The 27102-nt window shown below is 48.5% G+C and overlaps 1 protein-coding gene across 2 annotated transcripts in view; it reads right to left on the reverse strand.

Moving 5' to 3' along the window:
• Nucleotides 1–27102, reverse strand: part of ARID1A (AT-rich interaction domain 1A) — a 599176-nt gene that overhangs the window by 246912 nt on the left and 325162 nt on the right. For both annotated transcript variants that reach the window (XM_086957625.1, XM_086957624.1), the window contains one exon: nt 19866–20160. In XM_086957625.1, coding sequence (XP_086813751.1) covers nt 19866–20160 — 295 coding nt within the window. The remainder of the gene's footprint in view (nt 1–19865; nt 20161–27102) is intronic.

The following is a 27102-nucleotide window of genomic DNA, read 5'->3' on the forward strand; positions in this document are numbered from 1 at the left end:
TAGAATATCCCCAGGCGTCAGTCTGGATCCGGAAACTTTTGCGTAGCAGTACCCCTGCGCGTCGGTAGGCGTCGTCTGCAGGCGTCCCCTGCGGCTCCGCGTCCGTCGTCGGCGTCGTGCGCCGTGATGACGTCGCTGGAGTACATAGACGCCGCCTCCGCGCGCTGACGTCAGTTCTTTGCACACAGCATTTCCGCGCCAGGAGACGCAGAGCCATGAGAGAACCAACACTGGTGCCATGTAAAACTAGGGCCCTGAAAGGGATGTCCTTAACCCTAGGTATCAGTTCGCAGAACGGGGAGGATGGGTGGGTTCGGTAAGGAATCTAACACTAACTAATGTTTCTTACAGATATATCGTTACCGAAGGTAAGTAACTTGTTCATCTGAAAGAAACACGTTAGTGTTAGATTCCTTACCTTAGAATACATACCCCAGCAATACCAACCCCGGTGGTGGGTCTGCGAACCAATACAAACTACACCAGAAAGTCCTGGAGGACAGAACGGCCAAAGAAGCCATCCCTCCGGACTTGGCTGTCCAGGCAGTAGTGCCTCGCAAAGGTGTGCAGCGAGGCCCACGTAGCCGCTTGGCAAATGTCCTGCAAGGGGACTCCCCGGCCCAGGGCAGTGGTAGCCGCCGTGGCCCGAGTGGAATGGGCCCTCAGCCCAACAGGAGGCTCCTTCCGAGCCAAAGAGTAGCACGCTTTGATGCAGAGGACGACCCATCGAGAGATGGTTCGTTTACAGACCGCCCGTCCCTTCTTCGCACCCACGTAGCCAACAAACAGTTGGTCATCCACCCGGAACTGGCGTGTGCGATCCATGTAAAATGAAAGCGCACGTTTTGGGTCCAGACGATGGAGCCGCTCTTCATCCTTTGAAGGATGCGGAGGCGGGAAGAAGGAAGGGAGGGTGATGGACTGCCCGATGTGAAAGGCCGAAACAACCTTGGGCAGGAAAGAAGGTCTAGTCCTCAGAACCACCTTATCAGGATGAATGGACAGGAAAGGAGGTTGGACAGAAAGAGCCTGGAGCTCACTCACTCTCCTGGCAGAGGTGATGGCAACCAGGAAAGCCGTCTTTAAAGTCAGGAGACGGAGAGGACAAGAATGAAGGGGCTCAAAGGGAGCACACATTAGAAAGGTTAGAACCAGGTTCAAATCCCACTGAGGCATCACAAACGGAACAGGTGGAAACATGTGAGTGATGCCTTTCAAGAATCGAGTTACAATCGGGGATTTGAACAAAGAAGGCTGATCAGGAAGCCTCAAAAAGGCTGAAAGGGCAGAAAGGTAGCCCTTGATAGTGCCCAGAGCAGAGCCCTGCTGGGCAAGAGAAAGAAGAAACAGAAGAACCTCCGAAAGAGGGGCAGAAAGAGGATCCACAGCCTTTGCTGTGCACCATGCCACAAATCTGTTCCACCGACAGGCGTATACCGACTTAGTGGAGGGACGCCTGGCTGCCAGAATAACATCACAGACTTCAGGAGGCAAGTCAAATGGCCTCAACTGCCGCCGCTCAATCTCCAAGCATGGAGGTGGAGACTGGACAGGTTCGGGTGGAAGACCGTCCCCTGCTGCTGCGACAGAAGGTCCTCCTGAAGGGGCAGGCGGATCGGGGGACCGACTGACATGTTGAGTAGCTCGGGATACCAGTATCTTCGAGCCCAGTCCGGAGCCACAAGGATAACTTGGGCCCGGTCGCGCCTGATCTTCTTCAGCACTCTGGGCAGAAGTGGTATAGGCGGAAAGGCGTATAACAGACCGCAACTCCACTCGCGCCGAAAGGCGTCGCCGTGCGAGTGCCGTCTTGGAAACTCCAACGCGCAGAACTGATGACATTGCGCGTTCTCTTCGGTGGCGAATAGATCTAACCAAGGCTCTCCCCATTGCAGAAAGATGCCTTGCGCCACGTCCGAGTTCAGACGCCATTCGTGATCCATCGAGCACCGACGGCTGAGTTCGTCCGCCCTGGCGTTCAGAGAACCTGCCAGGTGTTGAACCGTCAGAGTCACGCCCTGACGTTCCAGCCATTGCCAGAGGCGCAGAGCCTCCTGGCAAAGGGTCCACGACCCCACACCGCCCTGTTTGTTGCAGTACCACATGGCGGTGGTGTTGTCGGTGAACACCTGCACCACACTCCCGTTGACAAAGGGGAGGAATGCCTTCAGTGCCAGACGAATCGCCCGCAGCTCCAATAGGTTGATATGGAGCCGGGACTCCGCCGGAGACCAGATGCCTCTGATCTCTGCCTCTCCCAAGTGGCCACCCCAGCCCTGGAGGGACGCGTCCGTCACGACAACGTGCTCCGGTTGGGGAAGGGAGAGGGACTTGCCCCTGACCCAATCGCGGTCCGTAAGCCACCACTGCAGTTGTCTCGCAGTGCCCTCCGAGATCAAGACGTGGTCGGACAAGTTGCCCTGATGCTGGGCCCACTGAAACTTCAGGTCCCACTGCAGAGCCCGCATCCGCCACCGAGCGTGATGCACCAGAAGGATGCAGGAAGCCATCAGTCCCAGCAGCCGCAGCGTCAACCTGACCGAAACCCGGGATAGCGGCTGAAAGATGGGAATCAAAGCCTGAATATCCCGAACCCGCCGTTCCGGAGGATAAACCCGAAACTGCGCCGAGTCCAGAACCGCTCCGATGAAGAGGAGCTTTTGAGAGGGACACAGGTGTGATTTCGGCACATTGATGGAGAACCCCAGGTCGTGCAAGAGGTCTGCCGTCATCTGAAGGTGGTGGACGACTGTCTGGGGCGAGCCCGCCTTCAACAACCAGTCGTCTAGGTAGGGGAAGACTGAAACCCCCAACCTGCGCAGATGGGCTGCGACCACCGCCATCACCTTTGTGAACACCCGTGGGGCGCTCGTAAGGCCGAAGGGGAGCACGATAAACTGAAAATGCTCCTGGCCTACCGTGAACCGCAGGTAACGCCGGTGGGCCGGCAGGACGGGGATGTGAAAATAGGCGTCCTGCAAGTCCAACGCTACCATCCAGTCTTGTGGGTCTAGAGCAGCCAAGACCTGAGCTAACGTCAACATCTTGAACTTCTCCTTCCGGAGGAAGCCGTTGACGTTCCTTAGATCCAAGATAGGACGTAGGCCCCCCTTGTCCTTCTTGGGCACCAGAAAGTAGTGGGAATAACAACCACGCCCTACTTCTGGCCCAGGAACGCGCTCGATGGCCCCCTTGGCCAAGAGGGCCGTAACTTCCTCCTGCAGAAGTGTCAAGTGGTCCCCCGACACACGGTGGTTCTGCGGTGGCATGGCTGGAGGAGAGGTCTCGAAGGGGAGGGAGTAGCCCCTTCGGACGATTTGCAGCACCCACCTGTCCGAAGTGATCGTGCGCCAGTGAGCGTGGTGATGGCGAACCCTGCCACCCACTGGCGTCACATGGGGCCGAAAGCACGGACTAGGAGGATTTTGGGGTAGATGCTGCGGGGGAGGGTGTGGTCTGACCCCGCCGTTGTCCCCGACCGCCACCACGGCGGTTTCCACGGCCGCCACCGCGTTGGAAAGATTGTTGCGGCGCGTGGCTGGCAGCACGTGTGGGGGCGCCCCTTCCTTGGCCACGAAAGGGACGAAACGAACCCGGTTGCTGACGCTGGGTCGAGAGACCCAAGGACTTGGCCGTGACCCTGGAGTCCTTGAAGCGTTCCAGCGCGTGGTCCGCTTTGTCACCGAACAGGTGACAGCCATCAAACGGCATGTCCATCAGGGTATTCTGGACATCAGCCGAAAAATTGGCGGATCTCAGCCAGGCGTGGCGACGAATCGCCACCGTCTTAGACATAGCTCTGCCCAGCGAGTCGGTCGTATCAAGACCACACCGAATTGAATATTTCGCTGCATCTCGGCCTTCAGCCACAGCCTGACCGAGCTTTGCCCGCACCTCCATGGGGCATTCTGGCAGCAGCTCCGCGACCGTATCCCACACAGAGTGGGTGTAGCGGCCCAAGAGGCAGGCGGTGTTGCAAGACCGCAGGCCCAAACTAATGGACGAGAAGACCTTTTTGCCAAACTGGTCATACCTCTTGGATTCCCGGTCGGGCGGGGCCGACGGGAATGCGGACTGGGAGGTCGAGGCCTGGATCACCAGACTCTCAGGAGTGGGGTGGGTAGACAGGTACTTGGGGTCGTCCGGACAAGGACGGTGGCGCCTGGCCACGTTCCGATCAACAGGCGCACCTGAAGCGGGCCTGGACCACGTGCCCAACAGAACGTCAGACAAGGCTTCATTAAACGGCAGCAGTGGCTCCAGTGGGCATGACTGCGGTTTGAAGACCTCGGTGAGGATGTTAGGCCTCACGGCCGCGACGGGGAGCTCAAGGTGTAAGGCCTTGGCAGCCCTCATCAGCACCACAGAATAGGCAGCTCCCTCCACCGATGCCACGGTTGGAGGAGAGATCAAACCAGGGTTAGGAGAGTCGTCCAAACCACTGGCATCCCCCAAGTCACCTGTCCAGTCCGGGTCATACTGGCACTCGCGAGCCAGAGGGTCCTCGGACCCCTCCCAACCTTCACCGTACTCCTCATCCTCTCCGTATTCGGAGTCAATGATGAAGACCGGCTCCTCGGGGTTCATGGGCCCCATCGGCGCCGGGACCGGCGTCGTGCGACGCCCGTCCGGCGCCGCGTCCGGCGTCAGAGAAGGTAAGGGGACGGCGCCGCCCGGAGCCGGCGTCGGAACCCCACCGCCGGCCGGAACCGGCAGTGGAGAACCGGCGCCGCGCGGGGGCGGCGTCGGGGGTAACCCCGATGGCAACGGCGCCGGGGAGGCCGGAAGACCAGCCGGCGCCGATCCCGAAGGCCCCTGCGGCGCCGGGGTCGGAGCCGTCGGCGGCGCCGGGGCCGGAGCACCCGACGGCGCCGAGGCAGGGACACCCGAACCGCTAGGGCCCCCAGACGGTAGCACTGGGCCCGAAGGCGCCGTAGGCCCCGTCGGAGAAGCGAGCGCCCTCATGGCCATGAGGAACGCCTCGATCTCCTCAGGCGTCGCGCCATGCCCAGGGACCGGAGGGTATGAGGCAGGCCGCGCCGGCGACTCTCGCGGAGCCGCGGGGTTGGGGTCACCCGAGCCCCCGGCCGCATCGCGCGAGCGTCGGGGGGAGTCGGGGGTACGATGACGACGCCCCGACTTCTTGTGCTTCTTACCTGACGAGCCTGACGAGTGGTGTCGACTTCCGGAGCGCCCGGCGCGGCTCCGCGACCGCTCCCTCGAACGCTCTCTCGACCTCCGGCCGGACCGGGACCGGTCCCGACGTGGGGCCGACACCCGGAGCTCCAGTAGCTTGCGGGACCGCTCCCGCCTAGCCTTGTTGGTAAGGGCCCGGCAGTCGACGCAGGAATCCGCGTCGTGGTCAGGGCCCAGACACCGGAGGCAGAGGCGGTGATGGTCTGTGACCGACATCGTGCGCTCACAGTCATCGCAATTCTTAAACCCAGGCATCCTATCAGGCACCGTAGAGGAAAAAACAATTGAAAAACTTGGTCAAAGACCGGAGTACTGCTCTTCAGATCTGCGTCCACTGGCGCGGAAAAAAGAAGAACTGGCGTCAGCGCGCGGAGGCGGCGTCTATGTACTCCAGCGACGTCATCACGGCGCACGACGCCGACGACGGACGCGGAGCCGCAGGGGACGCCTGCAGACGACGCCTACCGACGCGCAGGGGTACTGCTACGCAAAAGTTTCCGGATCCAGACTGACGCCTGGGGATATTCTAAGGTAAGGAATCTAACACTAACGTGTTTCTTTCAGATACACCAACAAACCAAAGCTGGGACATATTCCTCTTACACTCAAAAAACACCTTCACACAACACCCTCATTAAAACTAACCCAACGTGCACCCCTATACTTGTCTGTCCATAACTTACCCAAAGCATATCTCTACCTACCCTTCACAAAGCATATAACGAATAGTTTCTTACCCGTCGGTGTAGTTTTGCAGCTTGAGGATCTTTCTGGATTCACTATGCTGTGCATTATTCCGCGGTCTAGTAGTTGGGTCCGGAATCGTAGTCTTTTCTTTGGGTTTTTTTCTGTAGCCCGGTGGGTGTCCACGTCCCACCTTTTGGTCTCCTTCCTGTGACGTCGGCACGCTTCCTGCGGAATCTCCCACCCTTGGGTGCCATCTTCGGATTCTTTTTTTCTCGTTTGTGTTCTGTTTCCGAATCCATGACAATGTTCAAGTAAGTTATTTACCCACTTTGACTTTTAAGGAGTCTGTTTCAGCATTGTCCTTGTTTTTACTACCAGTTTCTCCAGCCTCATCTTTCTGGCGGAGGTGGGTGGGTTCGCTAGTGAATCCAGAAAGCTCTTCAAGCTGCAAAACTACACCGACAGCTAAGAAACTGTTTGTTTTGCAGCGTGAATCTTTCTGGATTCACTATGCTGTGCATAGACTTTGTAGCGGTTTGTTACTTTTGTGGCGGCTGGGTGGAAGATGAGCGTTGGCTGTTGAATATATGTTGAAGCACTTTCTGTCCTACTTGTGCTTCCTTGTACATTTGTATATCCACACAGTAGTGCTTTGTGAAGTTGTGCACTGAAGCCCATGTTGCCGCCAGGCATATGTCTTGAATGGGTGTGTTAGCCAGGAAGGCTATAGTAGCTCATCTTTTTCCTGGTGGAGTGGGCTCGTGGCCCCTCTGCTAGTTCCTGCCGTGCCTGCTTGTGGCAGAAATGTATAGTTTCCGCGATCCATTATGCAATGGTTACCTTAGTTACTGGTTTTCCCATGAAACTGTTTGCGAAGGACACAAAGAACTGTTGTGTTTTCCTGTGTTCCTTAGTTCTTTCTATGTAGTGTATGACTGCACTTCTGGCGTCCAGAGTGTGCAGTGCCCTTTCTGCGCTTGTTGCTGGTTTCTTGACACCACCTTTGGCATAAAGTGTGGGTCCGTTCTCATCACTACTCTATCATTGTGTATTTAGATGTAGGGTTCTTGTAGCGTTAGCGCTTGTAGTTCGCTCACCCTGCGCAGCGAGGTGATTGCCACTAAGAATGCTGTTTTCATAGTTAGCATTTGTAGGGAGGCCTTATGAAATGGTTCAAAAGGCTCTTTCATGAGTTCCGTTAGGACTAGATTAAGGTTCCATGTTGGTGGGGGCAACCTCTTTGGCGGTGAGATCCTCTTTGCCCCTTCCAGGAATCTCTTTACTATCATTTACTTTATCTTTATCTTTACTATCAGTGATCTAAAGAAGCTCTTGCCTGTTTCTCCTCTTGTGTAAGAGACTATCGCTGCCAAGTGTACTCTTAGCGAGGATGAGCTCAATTTTGCTTCGAGCAGGTGCGTGAGGTATTTAAGCACTGTTGATTCCTTTGTCATCTTTTTGTGTAGCTTTTTCTTTTTGCACCAGTGTGAACCTCTTCTTTTTTGCCACATAGCACCTTCGTGTGCTGGGCCTTCTTGCCTCTCGTAGTACCCTTAGGGTGCTCTCAGGTAGTTTTAGATGTGCTAATTCTATGTCTTCAGGAGCCATGCTGCTAGGCTGAGGTTCTCTGGTTCTGGGTGCAGCACCTCTCCGTTTTGCATGGAGAGTAGATCTTTTCTTTTCCCGAATATGGGGGGTGTACTCTGTGTCATCTCCATGATCTGCGAGTACCATGTCTGCCTGGCCCATTGGGGTGCGACCAGTATCAGGGTCATGTTGCTGATTCTGCACTTGCAGAGTATTTTGTGTATCAGAGGAATCAGCTGAAAAGCGTAAGCAAATGTCTTAGACCAGCTTATCCATAGGGCATTCCCCAGGGACCCTTCCCCTGGTTGCCTGGATGTGAAGTTTCGGCATTTTGCATTCTGGCGTGTTGCAAACAGGTATAGACGGTGTTCCCCACCTGCCGAACAGCTTCCTTGTTTCCTTTGCATTGAGCTCCCATTCGTGGGATGCCAATATTTGTCTGCTGAGCCAGTCCGCTTCCACATTGTCCTTCCCTTATAGGTGTATGGCTAGCAGGTCTATTTTGAGTGGGATGGCCCATCTCCATATTTCCTGTGCTAGTTTCTATAGCGGGGCTGCTGGAGTTCCTCCCTGCTTGTTGATGTAGAACATCGCTGTTCTGTTGTCTGTTTGGATCAACACTCTTTTGTTGTACAGCTTTGTCTGGAAGACCTTTATTGCGAGTAAAACGGTCTTCAGTTCCAGGTAGTTGATGTGTTTGACTGCATCCGTTGGTGTCCACAGACCCCTCACTATGAGTTTTTCATGTGTGCTCCCCATCCCTTCTGGGATGCGTCTGTGGTAATTGTCAGCGTTGGGGTCGGTGGTGTTAGAGGCCTCCCTTCTGTTATGTTCCCCTTGTTCCACCATGATATCTCTTCTTGCACTGAGTGCGTTACAACCACTAGATCTTCCCAACGACCTGTAGCGTGTGACCATTGGTCCTGTAGCCATTCCTGGAATGGTCTAATGTGGAGCCGTACGTTTGGCACTAGATGTATGCATGAGGCCATCATACCCATTATTTTGCTCGCCGTCCTCACTGTCAGAGCTCGCTCCTTCTGGTAGAGGCGCGTCTCCTTCAGCAGTGCTAGTGTTCTCCTTTCGCTGGGGAACGCCTTGCTCTGTAAGGTGTTGATCTGTGCTCCCAGGAAGATTTGTACTTGTTCTGCTTTCATTGAGGATTTCCCCCAGTGGATGGAGAATCCAAGGGCCATTAGTGTGCATGTCACTCGCTGTGCGTGCTGTTTGCATGTTTTGTATGAACTTGCTTTTATTAGCCAATCGTCCAGGTAAGGGTAAACGTTGATCCCTTCCCTCCTTAGGTGCGGTGCGACTGCTGCGAGGAACTTTGTGAAGACCCTTGGGGCGGATTTTAGTCCGAAAGCTAGGGGTGAGAACTGGTAGTGATCTTTGTTGATGGTAGATCTCAGCAGATGCTTGTGCCCCCTGTTCATTGGGATGTGCAGGGGTGTATGGTGACCATGAAGTCTCCGCTTTGTATCTGAGGAAGTACCTCTTGTAGGGACGTCATCTTCAATTTTTGCGTTTTTATGTATTTGTTTAGGAACCTTAGGTCCAGGATGGGTCTCATTGTTTCGTCCACCTTTGGTACCAGGAAGTAAGTGGAGTACACTCCCCTGTTTTTTTCTCTGTAAGGTACTGGTTCGATAGCCTCCTTTTGCAGGAGTTCCTTTGCTTCCTTTTGAAGTAGTTCTAGCTCCTTCTTTGGTAGCACCCTTCTTTTTGGTCTTTTGTTTGGCAGTGTTCTTTCCAACTCTATGCAGTACCCGAACTGTATGATGTTGAGTATCCATTTGTCTGTGGTTATTTTCTTCCACTCCTGGAAGAAAAGGTTTATTCTTCCTCCCACCAGTGTTACATGCTTGCAGATGTTTAGTCCGTGCAACTCCTTGTTGTTGTAGCTGTGCACCACCCTGGGGGTTTTTGCATGGGAGTGCACCTGTTGCGTGACAGTCACTTAGAGGTGGGTTGTTGTCCCCCTCTTCTATTCTGTTGACGTCCATTCGCCCTCCCGCGAAAGGACTGGCCCCTTTCTGGTATTGCCAGGGTTGCTTTTGTTGCCCTTGTTGTGTCTGGGTGTCGCCCTGGTGGGACTGCTGGAGGCCTGGTGCGACGTGCCTGGCTGGTTTCCCCCTCTCCCGTTAGGTCTCCGCGACGGGGTGCCCCTCCTTGCTCCTCTGAATTGCAAGGCCCCCACTGATCTTGCAGTTTCGTTCTCTTTTTTCAGTTGGGTGAGCTTTTCATCCACTGGTGCCCCGAACAGTGTCTCTCCGTTGAACGGGGTGTTCAAAATGTTGTGTTGCACCTCCGGCTTGAAGCCTGAGATCTTGAGCCAGGCTTGTCTTCTCTCTGTGATGCCCAACATCATTAGCCTGCTGGACGTGTCAGCTCCGTCCAAGGCAGTTTTGAGGCAAGAATTTGCCACATTCTTCCCCTCCTCCACAAGGTGTGAAGCCCTCTGTGGGTATTCTTGTGGGAGGTGCTTAAGTAACTGGCCCAGCTCGTCCAGGATTTGGTACTGGTGCCTGTTCAGCAGTGCGTTGGAATTCGCCATGCATCAGTGCATTGCGACACTCCTCTCAATTTTTCTGCCAGTCAGGTCCATCCTTCTGCATTCCCTGTCTGGGGGTGGCCCTGAAGTAGTTGGCACATTGACCCTCTTCCTTGCGCTCGACGCAATGATGGAGTCTGCAGTGACCGATCCCTGAATGTAGGGTGGGTCCTTGGAGGAGTGCTTGTACTTCTTCTCTGTTCTGGGAGTGACGGACTTGCAAGTTGCAGGCTCCTTGAAAGCCTCTCTCCCCTGTGCCTTGATGCTTTCGAGCATGGGTAGATAGTTCCTAGTTTGTGTTGGTAGCAGTGTTTCCAGGAGGAAACCCGCCTTAGGCTTTTCCTCGTCGAGTTTCACCCCGAAGGCTGTTGCTGTGTTTCTGATGACTGCATTATATATTCCAATGTCATCAGGCGGCGAGGGCTTCGACGGATACGTGTTGACGCCTTCTTCTGGACTCTCGGTGTCTAAGGTCCTGCCACTCCAGGTCCTGTGTCTCCGAGGATGCCGACCCGAGTGTTGTCCTCTGGTCGTCATCTGCCTCCTCCTCGTAGTAGGGGGCTTCCTCTTCTGGATCTTCCAGTGGTTCTGGGGTTTACGACGCTCCTTCGACATTGTATTCCTCTTCCTCGTCTATCTCGACGACCAATGGCTTTGGTTATGACGGAATTACAAAGCTCTTCATCCTTTCGTCGAATTCTCTCTTTCGCAGCAGTAGGTTCTCGATCTCGGCCTCGAGCCGTCTCTTCTTCTTCTCCATTTGGACGGCCTGTTCGGCGTCAAATGGTTCTGCCATTCTCTTCAGTGGATACGTCGAAGTGTTCTTCGGGTCCTTTTCTGAACGTTCCCTTTCGGGAATGCTTTTCGACGACCTTGGCTGTTCACCGGTCTTCGGCGTCTGGGAGTCCTTCTCCAGGATCCGCTGGGCTTGGGTGCAGCCACGTACGCCGAAGCTTTCGGAGCCGGTGCTTTCGAGGGCTTGCCCTCGTGTTTTCGAGAGTCTGGTTCAGACTGTCGAGAGTCTTTCGGGGCTTTAGGGGCCGTTGAGTCTCCTACCTTTTTAGGAGTCTTCTTATCGGTCTCTATGACCGTGTAGTCATCGTCTTCTCTGGCGACATTGTCTTCCTCGTCGGTCAAGAGCCCCAGGTCTCGAAGGGACGGTGGCTGGCCCTTGCCCTGCATGTTAAAGTTAGTTCTTCGCTGGCGCTCTCTAACCCGGAGAGTCTTCGGCGTGAAGGCGAAGCAGGCGTTGCAGTCCTTGCTCTCGTGGTCGACCGGTAGGCAGAGGTTGCAAACCGGGTGCTGGTCCTTCTGCGCGTATTTGTGGTGGCAGTTACGGCAGAATTTAAACGGAGTGTTGTCCATGTCTTGCGTTCAGGGGGCCCCCTGAGCGCACATTCTCCATCGGGCGTCGAAGTTCTCCTTCTCCTTTGTCGTCCCCTTAGATGGTGTAGTCTCTTGTCGTCTTCACAATCCTCTTCGTCCAAAAACTGGCTTTTGGCGTCTTCTTTTCTCCAAAACTCTGGAGCCCACTCGGGAACAATCCAGACCCACGACGGAAAAAAGCATCTGAAGATGGCGCCCAAGGGTGGGAGCTTCCGCAGGAAGCCTGCTGACGTCACAGGAAGTGGGACGTTGACGTCCACCTGGGCTACAGAAAAGAAAAAAAAAAAGAAAAGACTACGATTCCGGACCCAACCACTAAACCGCGGAAGAATGCACAGCATAGTGAATCCAGAAAGATTCACGCTGCAGAACTACATCCCTCCTACTATCACCACAATAAACATGTACCTCAGTGCACTCTCTAAAAAATGTTTTAACAGTGCATTATAGAAAATATACTTCTACAAAGTTTTAAATCTAAGTTTCAACATAATGCACTTTACAATGCAAACTGATAATCAGACTTTACATTACTGAAAAAGTTAATATTAACTCTCTTAAATATCGCTCCTTTAGAGCCCTCCAGAATTAATTCTCCATTTATAACTTCGAATTGATTGCACACATCATTAGAATCTAGCATCATCAATATGGTAGCACCTATTACCATTCAGGTATCACTACAATAAAAACAGTAGAATATATTTTTATTTCATCAAATTATAAGCTTCAGTTCAATAAAAATAACGTAAGGAATATGCTACTTACCAGTATGCATCTGTTCTTGGCATAGAGGGCTGCAGAGTGGTACATTATGAATAGATCGCCATCTGGTGTTGGGCTCGGATGATTGCACTTGTTTTTCTCTTGGAGAGTCTTTTGTATCTTGGTGACTCCTCCTTTGGTTGCTAGTGCGCATGGGCATCGGCTCCATCCTTAGATTGTTTTGCCATAGTAGGGTTAGATGGAGTAGTATGATAGAATACAGACAGAAATGCCCATGTAAGTGTATCTAAATAAGATATTGTTGGAACAGACACAGGTTTCCGGGAAGGCTGGGAGGGCATGTACCACTCTGCAGCCCTCTATGCCAAGAACAGATGCATACTGGTAAGTAGCATATTCTGTTCGAGGCATATGGGCTGCAGATGGTACATTATGAATAGACTATACAGCAGTTCTCTCCCTAGCGGTGGTCGCCCGTGTCTGTTGCAACAGTCTGAAATAAAGTCTTTAGTACAGCTTGTCCCACTCTAGCTTGTTGTGCTGTGTGCACATCTACACAATAGTGCTTTGTGAAGGTATGCGGTGTAACCCAGGTAGCTGCTTTGCATATGTCATCTAGTGGAATGTTTCCCAAGAATGCCATAGATGCTCCTAGTTTACGTGTAGAGTGAGCTCTAGGAGGAACAGTTGATGTCCTCTTTGCCTTTAAGTAGCATATTTGTATACATTTTACAATCCATCTGGCAATGCCTGCTTTAGAGATGGGATTGCCCTTATGTGTAGGAGAAAACGCTACAAATAGCTGTTTTGTCTTTCTGAAAGTTTGTGTTCTTTCTATATAATACAATATTGCCCTTCTGACATCTAATGTATGTAGGGCCCTTTCCGCTACCGTCTGTGGTTTTGGAAAGAAGACCGGTAGTTCCACTGACTGATTGATGTGGAATGCTGAAATTACTTTAGGCAAGAATTTTGGGTTTGTTCTAAGAACCACCTTGTTTTGGTGTAACTGCATGAATGGTTCTTGAATTGTAAACGCTTGTAACTCACTTACTCTTCTGAGTGAAGTGATAGCTATGAGGAAGGCCAGCTTCCATGTGAGGAATTGTATTTCACACCTATGCATAGGTTCAAAGGGTGGTCCCATTAGTCTGGTAAGTACTATGTTGAGATTCCAGACTGGGGAAGGTGGCAGTCTTGGTGGAATGACTCTTTTGAGTCCTTCCATGAAAGCTTTAATTGCTGGTACTTTAAACAGGGAAAGATGTTGCCTGTTTTGTAGGTACACTGCTATAGCTGCGAGATGAACTCTGATAGAGGTATATGCTAAGTTACATTGCTGCAAGTGTAGTAAATAGCAAATAATCTGTTTAGTAGATGCGTCCAGAGGGTTGATGTGATTACTGTTACAGTGTACAGCAAACCTTTTCCATTTTGCTGCATAGCATGCTCTGGTGGTAGGACGTCTTGCTTGTTTAATGATTTCCCTACATTCTGGAGGTAAATCTAAGTATCCAAACTCTATGACCTCAGGAGCCAGATCGCTAGGTTCAATTGTTTGGGATCTGGGTGCATTATTTCTCCATGGTTCTGTGTAAGGTGCATGGGTAATAATCTTAGCTTTTGATGTGGCACCTGTGAGAGTTGTAGTAGCGTGGTGAACGACGGCTGTCTTGCCCACGTGGGTGCTACTAGTATCACTGTCATTGAGTGCTGTTGCAGTTTCCGAACCACTAATGGAATTAGTGGGAGAGGGGAAAAAGCGTAAGCAAATTTGTTGGACCAATTTATCCATAGTGCATTGCCCTGGGACCGGTGGTGTGGGTACCTGGATGCGAAGTTTTGGCATTTTGCGTTTTGATGATTGGCAAACAGATCTATCTCTTGTTGCCCCCATCTTTGGAAGAATGGCTGCAGTATCTGGTTGTGCAGCTCCCATTCGTGTACTTGTTCTGACTCTCTGCTTAGGATGTCTGCTATCTGATTTTGAACTCCTGGTAGGTGTTCTGCTAACAGATAGATCTTTTGAGGAATCGCTCATCTCCAAATGTCCTGTGCTAGTCTGGATAGTTGGAGAGAGTGTGAGCCCCCCTGTTTTTGAATATAATACATTGCAGTCATGTTGTCTGTTCTGATCAGGACTGCCTTGTTGGTTATTTGCATTTGGAAAGCTTTTAGTGCTAGAAATACTGCTAGTAGTTCCAAGTAGTTGATGTGCAGTTTCTTTTGCTGCACACTCCATTTCCCCTGCACTGTGTATTTGTCCATGTGCGCTCCCCATCCGGAGAGCGATGCGTCCGCTGTCAATATCGCTTGTGGAATCGGTTCTAGGAACGGCCGTCCCTTGGAAATGTTTGTTGTGTTCCACCACTTCAGAGAGCGATGCGTACGGTCGTCTACCAACACCAGATCTGTAATCTGACCTTGAGCCTGATTCCACTGTGTCGCTAGACACTCCTGTAGTGGGCGCATTTGTAGTCTGGCATGTGGTATTAGTAGTATGCAGGAGGACATCATGCCTAACAGCTGCATAAACACTTGTGCTGGTAGTGAGTGTTGTGGTTGAAATCTTTGTATTAACTTGACCATTGTCTGTATCCTGATTGGATTGGGGTATGCTTTGGCTCTTTCTGTGTCTATAGTAGCCCCCAGGTATTGTTGAATTTTGTTTGGTTGTAGGTGGGATTTTTTGAAGTTCACCGTAAACCCTTGGTGGTGCAGCAATTGAATGGTCTTCTGTGTGTTGTGAAGGCATTCTTCTTGTGACTTGGCCTTTATTAACCAATCGTCCAAGTAAGGGAAGACATGTATTTGTTGTCTTTTTAGGTGTGCTGCCACCACAGCTAGGCATTTTGTGAACACTCTTTGTGCTGTTGTGACCCCGAACGGAAGAACTTTGAATTGATAATGTTGTGCTTCCACTACAAACCTTAGGTATTTTCTGTGGGCTTTGTGAATTGGGATGTGAAAGTAAGCGTCTTTTAGATCAAGTGTAGAAAGAAAGTCCCCTTTCTTCAGTAAAGGAAGTACTTGTTGGAGCGTGACCATGTGGAAATGTTCCGAATTTATGTATGAATTGAGAGGTCTGAGGTCCAAGATTGGTCTTAGAGACCCGTCTTTTTGGGGGATTAGGAAGTATAGAGTATACTCCTGTCCCTTGTTGATGTTTTGGAACCTTCTCTATGGCATGCTTTTGTAGCAGTGATAGTACTTCTTTTAACAATGTCAGATGGTCTTGACTCATTGGACGCTGTTTGGGGGAATGTTTGGTGGGGTAGCAGTGAGTTCTAGGCAATAACCATGTTGGATAATTTGTCTCACCCACTTGTCTGATGTGATGTTTTCCCAGACAGGTAGGAACTGTGCTAGACGTCCCCCGACCGGTGTTATGTGGTCTGGGGGAAGTTGTATTAAGTCACTGTTTTGGGGTTGGGGAGTTGCGGTTGTTATTATTTCCGCGACCTCTACCCTTGTTGTTGTTACCTCTGTAACTGCTTCTTGAATTACCTCTGGGTGACGTTGGTGTAAAAGGTGGATTGCTGACTTGTTCCTGTACTTTTTGAGCCCCTTCTATAGGTGGATCTACGAAAGGAACCCCTTTGTGTTGGCTGTTGTAATGCTCCCATTGACTTAGCCGTTTCTTTGTCCTTTTCCATCTTTTCTAAAGTCTCTTCTGTGTTTGAGCCGAAAAGTGTTTTCTGATCAAAGGGTTAGTTCAATAAAGATGTTTGTACTTCTTGTTTGAACCCTGAGACTCTAAAGCCATGCATGTCTCCTTAACATGATACTGGTGTTGATGGATCTTGCTGCAGTGTCTGCCGCGTCTAGGGCGCACTTAATGGAAGTGTTAGTTATTATCTTCCCTTCCTGTATTAGCTGATCTGCTCTCTTCTGATGTTCTTTAGGGAGATGTGTGATGAGTTTTTCTAACTCATCATAATGTGCCCTGTCATAGCGTGCAAGTAGCGCTTGTGTATTGGCTATGCGCCAGCTATTTGCCGCTTGTGATGCTACTCTTTTGCCTGATGCATCTATTAATTTTGACTCCTTATCAGGTGGAGGGGCTTCTCCTGTAGATAACGAGTTCGCTCTTTTGCGAGCGTTTGAAACTTCAAGCGAGTCCAGAGGTACCGGCCCCTTGATAAATATTGGGTCTTTTGGAGCTGCCTTATATTTTTTATCAATTCTTGGGTTTAACACCCTAGCCCTCACTGGGTCTTTGAATATGTCTGCTGTGTGACTGAGAAGACCTTTCAGCATAGGTAGAGTACCTGATGTTCTTTGTGCAGTAGGTAGTGTCTCTAATAGGAAATCCTCTACTTGAGGTTCTGTATGTAGATCTACCTTATGATATTTTTCTGCCCTATTAATGAGCTGTACAAAACCTGTGTTATCATCAGGTGGTGAAGGCTTTGAGGGGTATAACTCTGGGTCATTGTCATCATCTGACCCTGTGTCATAATGTTCCCATGGGTCATCCTCATCTGGGATAGTGTCATCATCCCCATGAGGTTCTCCCTCCCCTGTATCACTGTCTACATCTGACTGAGGTGTAGATGGTCTTGGTGTAGAAGGTGGAGGAATAGTTGGCATAGTGTGAGGAATAGGAGAAGAGGGTGTGACTCTAGGTCGAGGAGAAGTAGGAGGAGTTGTATTTGTCCCCATTGTTCTCTTTTTAGAAGGAAGAGCTCTGTCCTCTGGCTGTTCATTCTTCCTCTTCTTCGTCACCACTTTGCCAGTTTGTGGGTCGATAAACAAAATCTTTTGTTTCGGATCTGTTTGTTGCTCCTGTGTCGGTACCGAAGCTTTTGGTTCCGAAAGGTGCCTTTGCTTTCGATCGTCTATGTTCGGTGTTTTCGGCACCGAGGATTTGCTCGAGTCCGATTTTTTCGGTGTCGAGTGAGTCTTCGACGTCGAAGCATGTTTCGGTTTCAACATGGAATGTTTCGATTCCGAGCTTTCCCTTGCATGAAGCTTCGGTGTCGAAGTCGATGTCGACCGTTTCTCTGATCCGACATGGTGGGAGACCGAGAGTTTCGGTTTCAGTTTCGGTTTCGTTGCCGGGCCCGAAGGCGGGGTGTCGGAAACTTTTTTCTGCGGTTTGACCGGGCTCAAAGGCGGGGTCGTTACCGCACGGGGTCGGTTTTTTGGTAAGGGGACGTCGTCACTCACGGTTTGTTGAACGTCGAATTCTTCGGCCTCCGACTCGTCCCCTTCTGACCCCGACTGTTCTTCATGATCCTCTTTTTCTTCGAGGTTCTGGTCTTCGAACAGCTCCGGGATCGCCTCCGACTGCATTCTGGAAACCTCGTGTCTTCGAGCTCGACGGTTTCTAATCGTCGACTTGGAAGAGAATGCTGCGCAGGCTTCCCAGTCCCTGGATTCGTGTTCAGGCGACAGGCAGAGGTTGCACACCTCGTGTAGGTCCTTGTGTGGGAACTTAGCACCACACGTTGGACATTTCTTAAATGGAGTCCTTTCCATGGACTCCGGGCTTGAACACGTCGAGAAAGGCCTCCTGTTCGTCGACGTAGATCAAAGTTTTTCTTCGATGTTGGAGTCGAAACGATTCAGAATGGAAATGAAATCTGTTCGATAACAATACCGTCGAATTGGAAAGGGAATACGCGCCGAAAAGTCACTTCTTTCCGAAGTCGATCTGGAGCGCTTCAATCCTCATCCGAACCCGATGGCGGAAAAAAACAATCTAAGGATGGAGCCGATGCCCATGCGCATTAGCAACCAAAGGAGGAGTCACCAAGATACAAAAGACTCTCCAAGAGAAAAACAAGTGCAATCATCCGAGCCCAACACCAGGTGGCGATCTATTCATAATGTACCATCTGCAGCCCATATGCCTCGAACATAATGTTCCTAGGCATTTCTGTTCTCTGACTTTAATATGTCTTTCTCTGCAGTTCAGGGCCCTTTTCCCCTGTGGGGTCTGTACCAATGGCGCCCAGAATGGACAATCAAAAACAATTGACATGGGCACAAAATGACCTGCCCTACCTTGTCTGCAATATTAGAGTGTCTTTGGTTGGAGTCTTATACTCCTGGAGACCGCATGCAGACAAATTGTAATTGAATATAAAACTAGCACCAGTTGATATTTTTACAGGAAATGAGATCAAACCCTTTCATTTTTGTTTAATTGTTGTAACATCATAGTGGTTGGTTTGATCTTTGTAGCAGTGCACATCAGCATTTGGATTTTTTAAGATGACTATCACTAATTTCACAGATGGTCGTTTAGATTACATCCAGAGGTGTCCGAGTATAGCTGACCTTTGCGAGATGCAGATTTTATGACATGTTTTTCACTTTCTCATTCTTTTCTTGTTTAAGTAAACCCTACACCAATAGACCAAGCTATTTTCTCCACTACACTGTATATGCAATATTGGAGGTGTTTAAATGCTGCATTATAGATTGGGATTTAGGTATCAACTATGGAGTTAGATGAGCCGAGTAATGAGGAGATCTATCCTTATCCATTCCCCTTTGTGTCCACCAGAGCGGGCCTCTTTGACCTGAGTTGATACCAGGCGAGGTGAGGTCTATTCCTCGTATTCTACGGGTGAGCAAAGAATTTTATTATCTGTTGCATTTTTTAAGTATGGCAGGTTGAGGTTGAGAATAATTTACATACCTCAGTATTATTTACCAGTTTTTGAGATTATGTCGTTGTTGTGTTCTGTTATCAGCAGTATCAAAATGTATGATTTGTTTGTTTTAGGTGTCCTCCTGTTGATACGGAGGATACGTACTTGGCACGTGAGGTTGTATTCATTCCAACCTATACTTACAATTTTCCCACTGTTTACACATTATTTTTCAATGCAGTAGCAACAAACTAGGTAGGTCCGGAAGAAAGCCAGGGACTAATTGGTCCTGAAGGCTGAAACATGTCGACTGTATTGATAGGCAGTGATGTTTGAAACTGCTTTTTGCACTGTTTTTTACCAGGATTGAAACAGACACCCCAATAAAAGTTTTTCTGTGGTGTTAATCCTTTTTAACCCACACTTACACTTTTGCACTGCACTTAACATTCCAACTAGAATTCTGTTTGGGACCACTTCTACAGGGTCCGTTAGAACCTGACTGTGCTCTTTCTTTCTTTTGGTTTCTTCCAGAGGACCCCTTCATGATATAATCCACTAATTTCTCCTTCATGATCAAGAGGACAAGTGGATGGTAGGATGGAAACCCAGATGATCAGATTGAGCACTGTGGTGATTGATGGGAATTAAATCATTTACAAGGGTCTTTTTCCTTTATAATTCTGTCTTTTGACAGTTTTCCACAACACAATCAGTAAATTATCTTATTTTACTGGTAGATATCTGTTATAGTAGACCCCGGGTTTCTTGTTGTTTTTGCCTATAGCTTTTGGGGACTTAATCCGTGGTAGTTCTATAATATCCCTAGGATCCTAAGTCACCTTTTATTATTATTGCCTTTCTCTGCTTAGACCATATTGAAGAAAGGCAATTGATTATTTTGCTAAATGGCCAGTTAGGGAATGTAACAAAGCATGCATCCATCCACTCAGTATGCCCTAAATCACAAAATATCTGTACAATATTACCCTTCCTTTATAAACCTAAATCTAACCATATTCTGTTCCCATTGCTTCTCCCAGGATAAGCCTCATAAGACATGGAGGGTACCACCATTGAACACAATCCCAAATCTCACAGGTGGCCAGCGTTTGTATCCTTACCTGCTCTGGATGGAGTTGACAGCATGCATAGCAGCAGCTGCTTCTTGGGCTTTCCTGTTCATCCCGCCAGGTGGAGGGCACATGCCACTGCCCACCTGAGGGGGCATGGCCATGTTGGGTACATAGGGTCTGTTGCCCATGGCTGCATGGCCCATCCTTCCACCATACTGAGACATGCCCGTTTGACCATGCATCTGCCCACCACCAGCCATGGGGTTCATGCTTCCACCCATTCCAGGACTTGAGTAGTTGGCATTAGGCATTGTGCTGTAGCCTGGTTGCCTAGAATAACCACCTGAGGGAATAAAGAATAAATGGTTACGCACTTATAGACTTGATTTTGCATTGTGGGCATTTTCACTAAAGTAATAAATGCTAGGTTGTGTTTGTAGGTACTGCAAAGTAATTTTGCGAAAGGGGATTATATGAATAGGCTTTGTGTGAGTTCATTTAATGCATTTTGTGATGGTTGATCTATACACACTCTGATATCCTGGTAAATTAGATATCAGTGTGTCTGGGTCACCACATGCTGAAGGGAATTATTCTAATGTTTATGACTTTAATGAAGATGCCTACAATGAATTAAGGTCTACTTTTTAGAAGTACCGTGGCATATACAGCAACATCTGCACAACGAGAACAAATCAATAATACTGAAAAACTGTAGCAAGGCAGCAAGAAAGTCAAATGGAAGAAAGCTAATGGCGCAAGCACTGTCTGTAAGACAGAAGCAGAAAACACAGCTGTCAACACAATGAGAGGGATGCAAAAGTAAGATCTGATACTTTCCTATAATCAAAATTAGTCACTGTAGGGCAATAATGTACACTAGAAAACGTTCAACCTACATGCAGGATCTCCAGAAGCTTTTGCTAAATAGGCCAACCCCTTTACACCATGAAATATAAAAATAATTCAGGTAAAAATTAGCCTAAGTTGCCAACTAAGTTGTTTTAACTTTTTGATTTTCTCCTTCCTTTAAAATAAGGAAAATAGTAACTTCACAAGATACCTTGAAGAAAAAGTTTAATTTTCAGGTATGGAGACACTCCAAAGTCCCAATAGACAGTCAAAAGCAACACTTTGAGGGAGTTAGTATCAGGAGAAAGGAAAGGAAAATGCTACTTAACAGTATGCATCTGTTCTTGGCATGTAGAGCTGCAGAATCCTACACTTAGCAATAGATCGCCACCTGGTGTTGGGCTCGCATGATTGCAGGTTGTTGTCTTCTTTGAAGAAGTCTTTGTAGTCACGAGATAGGTGACTCCTCCCTTGGACAATACTGCGCATGGTCATCGACTCCATCCTCAGATTGTTTTTCGCCATGATGGGAAATGATGGAGTTAGTAGAAGTAAAGAGAAAGGATGTCCATGCGTGTGCATCTAATTAAGATGATTACTGGAACAGACACAAGTCCCGGGGAGGCGGGAGGGCGTGTAGGATTCTGCAGCTCTACATGCCAAGAACAGATGCATACTGGTAAGTAGCATTTTACGTTCTAGGCATATGAGCCGCAGATCCTACACTTAGCAACGATTGTGCAGCAGTGTTACCCCTAGCGGTGGTCGCTTGTATCCGTTGCATCATACTGAAAAGGTGTTTTAAGGACAGCTTGGCCCACTGCAGCTTGCTGCTTGGCTTGCACATCAACACAATAGTGTTTAGTGAAGGTGTGTATTGTAGACCATGTTGCTGCCTTGCATATGTCCTTTAGTGGTATGTTTCCTAAGAAAGCCATAGAGGCTCCTAGTTTGCGAGTGGAGTGTGCTCTAGGAGGAACTGTTAGTGTACGTTTAGCTTTTTGATAGCAAATTTGAATACACTTTACAATCCATCTGGCAATTCCTCCTTTAGAGATGAGATTGCCTTTGTGTGGGGGAGAGAAAGATACAAATAGTTGTTTTGTCTTTCTGAAGGATTTAGTCCTGTCTGTATAATGTAGTAGAGCTCTTCTAACATCTAATGTGTGTAGAGCCCTTTCTGGAACAGAGTCTGGTTTCTGAAAAAACACTGGTAACTCTACTGATTGGTTTAGGTGAAAAGTATTAATCACTTTTGGCAGGAATTTAGGATTGGGTCTAAGAACCACTTTGTTAGGATGTATTGGAAAAATGGTTCTTCTATTGCGAATGCTTTTATTTCACTGAGTCTTCTGAGAGAGGTGATGGCAACAAGGAAGGCAGTTTTCCATGTTAGAAATTGTAGTTCACACTTATGTAAAGGCTCAAAAGGGGGCCCATGAGTCTTGTAAGGACCACATTTAGGTTCCATACTGGTGTAGGCGATAACCTAGGTGGGATTATTCGTTTTAATTCTTCCATAAATGCTTTTATTGCAGGTACTCTAAAGAGAGTGGAGCCTCGTCTTCGGAAATATCTTCGATTGGATATTCGTCCTCGGAGACGTCTTCTTCGACGATCTCCTCCTCAAAGATGGCCTTCGGTGCTGGCGCTGATTTTCTCATTTTGTGTCGACGGGCCCTCCGATCCCGAATAGTTTTCTTCGATCGGAAGGAGGCACAGGCTGCGCAGGTCGACTCGTCGTGTTCTGGCGAGAGACAGAGGTTGCAAACCTCGTGATGGTCGCTCTGAGGGAATTTTGCTCGACATACCGGGCATCTCTTGAATGAAGTTCTGTCCATGAGGCGTAGGCCGTACAGCGCCGATAGGCCCAACGGCCCGCGTTGACGCACCGGAATGTAGCTGGTGAAGACAAAAAGTATATTCGATGTCGAAATAAGTTATCTAAAGTTTCTCGCTTCGAAAGATGCAGAAAAAGTCTTTTCTAGCCGGAGCGGAAAACTTTCATCCGAACCCAGTGGCGGAAAAAAAACAATCTGAGGATGGAGTCAATGACCATGCGCAGTATTGTCCAAGGGAGGAGTCACCTATCTCGTGACTACAAAGACTTCTTCCAAGAAGACAACAACCTGCAATCATCCGAGCCCAACACCAGGTGGCGATCTATTGCTAAGTGTAGGATCTGTAGCTCATATGCCTGGAACATGCTACGTACCAGTATGCATCTGTTCTTGGCATGTAGAGCTGCAGAGTTGTACACTTAGCATTAGATCGCCACCTGGTGTTGGTCTCGGATGATTGCAGGTTGTTGTTGTCTTGGAAGAAGTCGTTGTAGTCACGAGATAGGTGATTCCTACCTTGGACAATACTGCGCATAGGCATCGGTTCCATCCTTAGATTGTTTTTCACCATGATGGGAAATGATGGAGTTAGTATAACTAAAGAAAAAAGGATGTCCATGCGTGTGCATCTAAGTAAGATGAAAAACTGGAACGGATACAAGTCCCGGGGAGGCGGGAGGGCGTGTACAACTCTGCAGCTCTACATGCCAAGAACAGATGCATACTGGTAAGTAGCATTTTCCGTTCGAGGCATAGGAGCTGCAGATAGTACACTTAGCATTGATTGTACAGCAGTGTCTTCCCTAGCGGTGGTCCCTTGTATCCGTTGCAGTTGTTTGAAAGAGAGTTTTAAGAACAGCTTGGCCTAATGCAGCTTGCTGCTTGGCTTGCACATCAACACAGTACTGTTTAGTGAAGGTGTGTGTTGTAGACCATGTTGCTGCTTTGCATATGTCTTCTAAGGGGATGTTCCCTAAGAAAGCCATGGAGGCTCCTAGCTTGCGTGTGGAGTGCGCTCTAGGAGGAACTGTTAATGTACGTTTTGCTTTTTGATAGCAGACTTGTATACAGTTTACAATCCACCTTGCAATTCCACCCTTAGAGATGGGGTTGCCTTTATGAGGTGGAGAGAAAGATACAAATAATTGTTTTGTCTTTCGAAAAGATTTAGTCCTATCTATAAAGTAGAGAAGAGCTCTTTTAATGTCTAGGGTATGTAGCTCTCTTTCTGCTACAGAGTCCGGGTTTTGGAAAAACACCGGTAACTCTACAGATTGGTTTAACACCATGCGCGCTAGCGGAATTCCGCTCGCACGCTGAGTTTTTTTAAAACGCACTTTACGTGACGAGCTGGGCTCGTCATCAGCGTGCGAGGAGGCTACGCCATGACGAGCCCAGCTCGTCATCAGCGTCGAAGGGGTTAAATGAAAAGGAGTAATCACTTTTGGAAGGAATTTAGGATTAGTTCTTAGAACAACTTTGTTACGATGGAGTTGTAAGAAAGGTTCTTGTATAGTGAACGCTTGTATCTCACTTAGTCTTCTAAGAGAGGTGATAGCAATAAGGAAAGCTGTTTTCCATGTGAGGAATTGCAGTTCACATTTGTGTAGAGGTTCAAAATGGGGTCCCATGAGCCTTGTAAGAACCACGTTAAGGTTCCACACTGGAGAAGGTGGTAACCTAGGTGGAATGATTCTTTTTAATCCTTCCATAAATGCTTTAATTGCAGGTACTGTAAAAAGAGAAAGATGTTGTCTGTTTTGTAAGTGTGCCGCAATTGCTGCTAGGTGCAGGCGTATGGATGAATATGCCAAGTTACACCTTTGTAAATGTAGAAGGTAGCACATGATATTTTGTATAGAAGCATCCAGGGAATCAATTTGATTATTATTGCAGTAAATGGCAAATCTTTTCCAGTTAGCAGCGTAACAAGCTCTGGCAGTAGGTCTCCTGGCCTCTTTAATGATGTTCATACAGTCTGGTGGTAGGTTAAGATAACCAAACTCTAAGACTTCAGGAGCCAGATCGCTAAATTCAGTTGTTTTGGGTCTGGGTGTCTGATTTCTCCATGGTTCTGTTTTAACAGGGAGGGTGTGAGCTGTAACTTTTGATGTGAAACCAGAGAGAGATCCAGCAGTGTGGTGAACCACGGTTGGCGTGCCCATGTGGGAGCTACCAGGATTAGTTTGAGAGACTGTTGTCTGAGCTTGCAGACTACTAATGGATTCAGTGAGAGAGGCAGAAAAGCGTATGCAAATCTGCTTGACCAGTTCATCCATATCGCATTGCCCTTGGACAGTGGGTGTGGAAACCTGGCGGCGAAGTATGGGCATTTTGCATTTTTGTGGGTGGCAAACAGATCTATGTGTGGATGGCCCCACCTCCGGAAGAATGGCTGAAGAACTTGTGGATGTAGTTCCCATTCGTGAATCTGTTGTGACTGACGACTTAACAGATCTGCTATCTGATTGTGAACTCCTGGAAGATGTTCTGCTAACAGATGTATATTTTGAGGAATGGACCATCTCAAAATGTTCTGTGCAAGTTGCCGAGAGTGCGTCCCCCCCCTGTTTTTGTATATAGTACATGGCTGTCATATTGTCCGTCCGGATTAAGACAGCCTTGTTTTGTACTTGTAGTTGAAAAGTTTTGCGTGCTAGGAATATGGCTAGCAGCTCTAGATGGTTGATATGGAACAGTTTTTGTTGATTGTTCCTTTGACCTTGAGTTGTATGATGTAAGAGATGGGCTCCCCAACCTGTGAGAGATGCGTTTGTTGTGAGCACTAACTGTGGAACAGGTTCGAGAAACGGCCGTCCCTTTGTCAAGTTTTTGGTGTTCCACCACTGCAGAGAGCGATGCGTGCGGCTGTCCACCAATACCAGGTCTGTTAGTTGACCTTGAGCCTGGTTCCACTGTTGTGCTAGGCACTCTTGTAACAGGCGCATTTGCAATCTTGCGTGTGGTACTATGAAGATGAAAGATGCCATCATGCTGATTAATCTCATGAACACTCTGGCTTGCAGAGATTGTTGTTGTTGGAAGACTGTGACTAAGGCTTGAATGCTCTGTATCCTTGCTGTACTAGGATACACTAGAGCTGTAGATGTGTCTATTGTAGCCCCAAGATATTGGTGTACATGAGAAGGCTGCAGGTGTGACTTGGTGTAGTTGATCGTAAACCCCAAGTTGAGCAACGCTTGAATTGTTTGGTGTGTGTGTTGGACACATTGTTTGAATGACATGGCTTTTATGAGCCAGTCGTCTAGATAAGGGAAGACATGTATCTGCTGCCTTCTGAGATGTGCTGCTACTACTGCTAAGCCCTTTGTGAATACACGTGGTGCTGTTGTTACCCCAAATGGAAGGACTTTGAACTGATAGTGTTGTCCTCGTATTACAAATCTTAGGTACTTTCTGTGAGCAGGGTGTATAGGAATGTGAAAGTAGGCGTCCTTTAGGTCTAGGGTTGAAAGGAAATTGCCTTGTTGCAGTAATGGGAGCACTTGTTGCAGAGTGATCATATGAAAATGATCTGATTGTATGTACTGATTGAGGGGCCTGAGGTCGAAAATTGGTATAGTGTCCCGTCCTTTTTGGGAATTAGAACATACAGCGAGTAAACCCCTGTTTCCTGTTCTTCTAAAGGAACCAATGGAATGGCATGCTTTTGTAAAAGTGACAGAACTTCTTTTTGGAGCAGAGTCAGGTGGTCTGTAGACATTGGACGCTGCCTGGGAGGTATGGGTGGAAGGGTTGCTGTAAGTTCTAGGCGGTAGCCATGTTGGATAATCTGTCTCACCCACTTGTCTGTTGTAATGGAGTTCCAGACAGGCAGGAACTGTGTTAATCTGCCCCCTACAGGAGTGGAATGCTGTTGGGGGAGCAGAGGGAAGTCACTGTTTTGTGGCGGAAGATGATCGGTTGCAGTTGTTACCGCGACCTCTTCCTTTGTTATTATTGCCTCTGTATTCTCCTCTAAAATATCCCTTGTTAGAGGATGTTTGTGTGTGAGATTTGAAAGATGTTGTACTGTCTGCTCCAGTTTGTTTGGAGCCTTCTCTGTAGAAAGAGCGATGAAAGGAAACTCTAGCTGGTGTGGACTGTTAAGCTCCCATAGACTTGGCGGTGTCCGTATCTTTCTTCATCTTTTCGAGTGCAGTGTCCACTTCTGGGCCAAATAACTGGTTCTGATTAAATGGTTGGTTTAAAATGGTAGTTTGTACTTCCTGTTTAAACCCGGAAATGCGTAGCCACGCACACTGGTATTGACAGCTCTAGATGCGGTGTCTGCCGCATCTAGTGCACATTTTATTGAGGCATTTGAAATTAACTTGCCTTCCTATATGAGGTCAGTTGCCTGAGCCTTATATTGATCTGTTAGGTGTTCAAGTAGTTTTTCTAATTGATCATAATGGGCTCTATCGTACCGAGAGAGGAGGGCTTGTGTATTAGCTATACGCCATATGTTAGTGGCTTGTGCAGCTATTCTTTTACCTGACGCATCAATTACTTTGAATTCTTTGTCAGGTGGGGGTGCTTCGCCAGAAGTTTAAGAATTTGCCCTTTTCCTAGCATTGGACACAACTAAA

Source organism: Lissotriton vulgaris, chromosome 2_1 (genome assembly GCF_964263255.1).
Source record: "Lissotriton vulgaris chromosome 2_1, aLisVul1.2, whole genome shotgun sequence".
Classification (NCBI taxonomy): Eukaryota; Metazoa; Chordata; class Amphibia; order Caudata; family Salamandridae; genus Lissotriton; species Lissotriton vulgaris.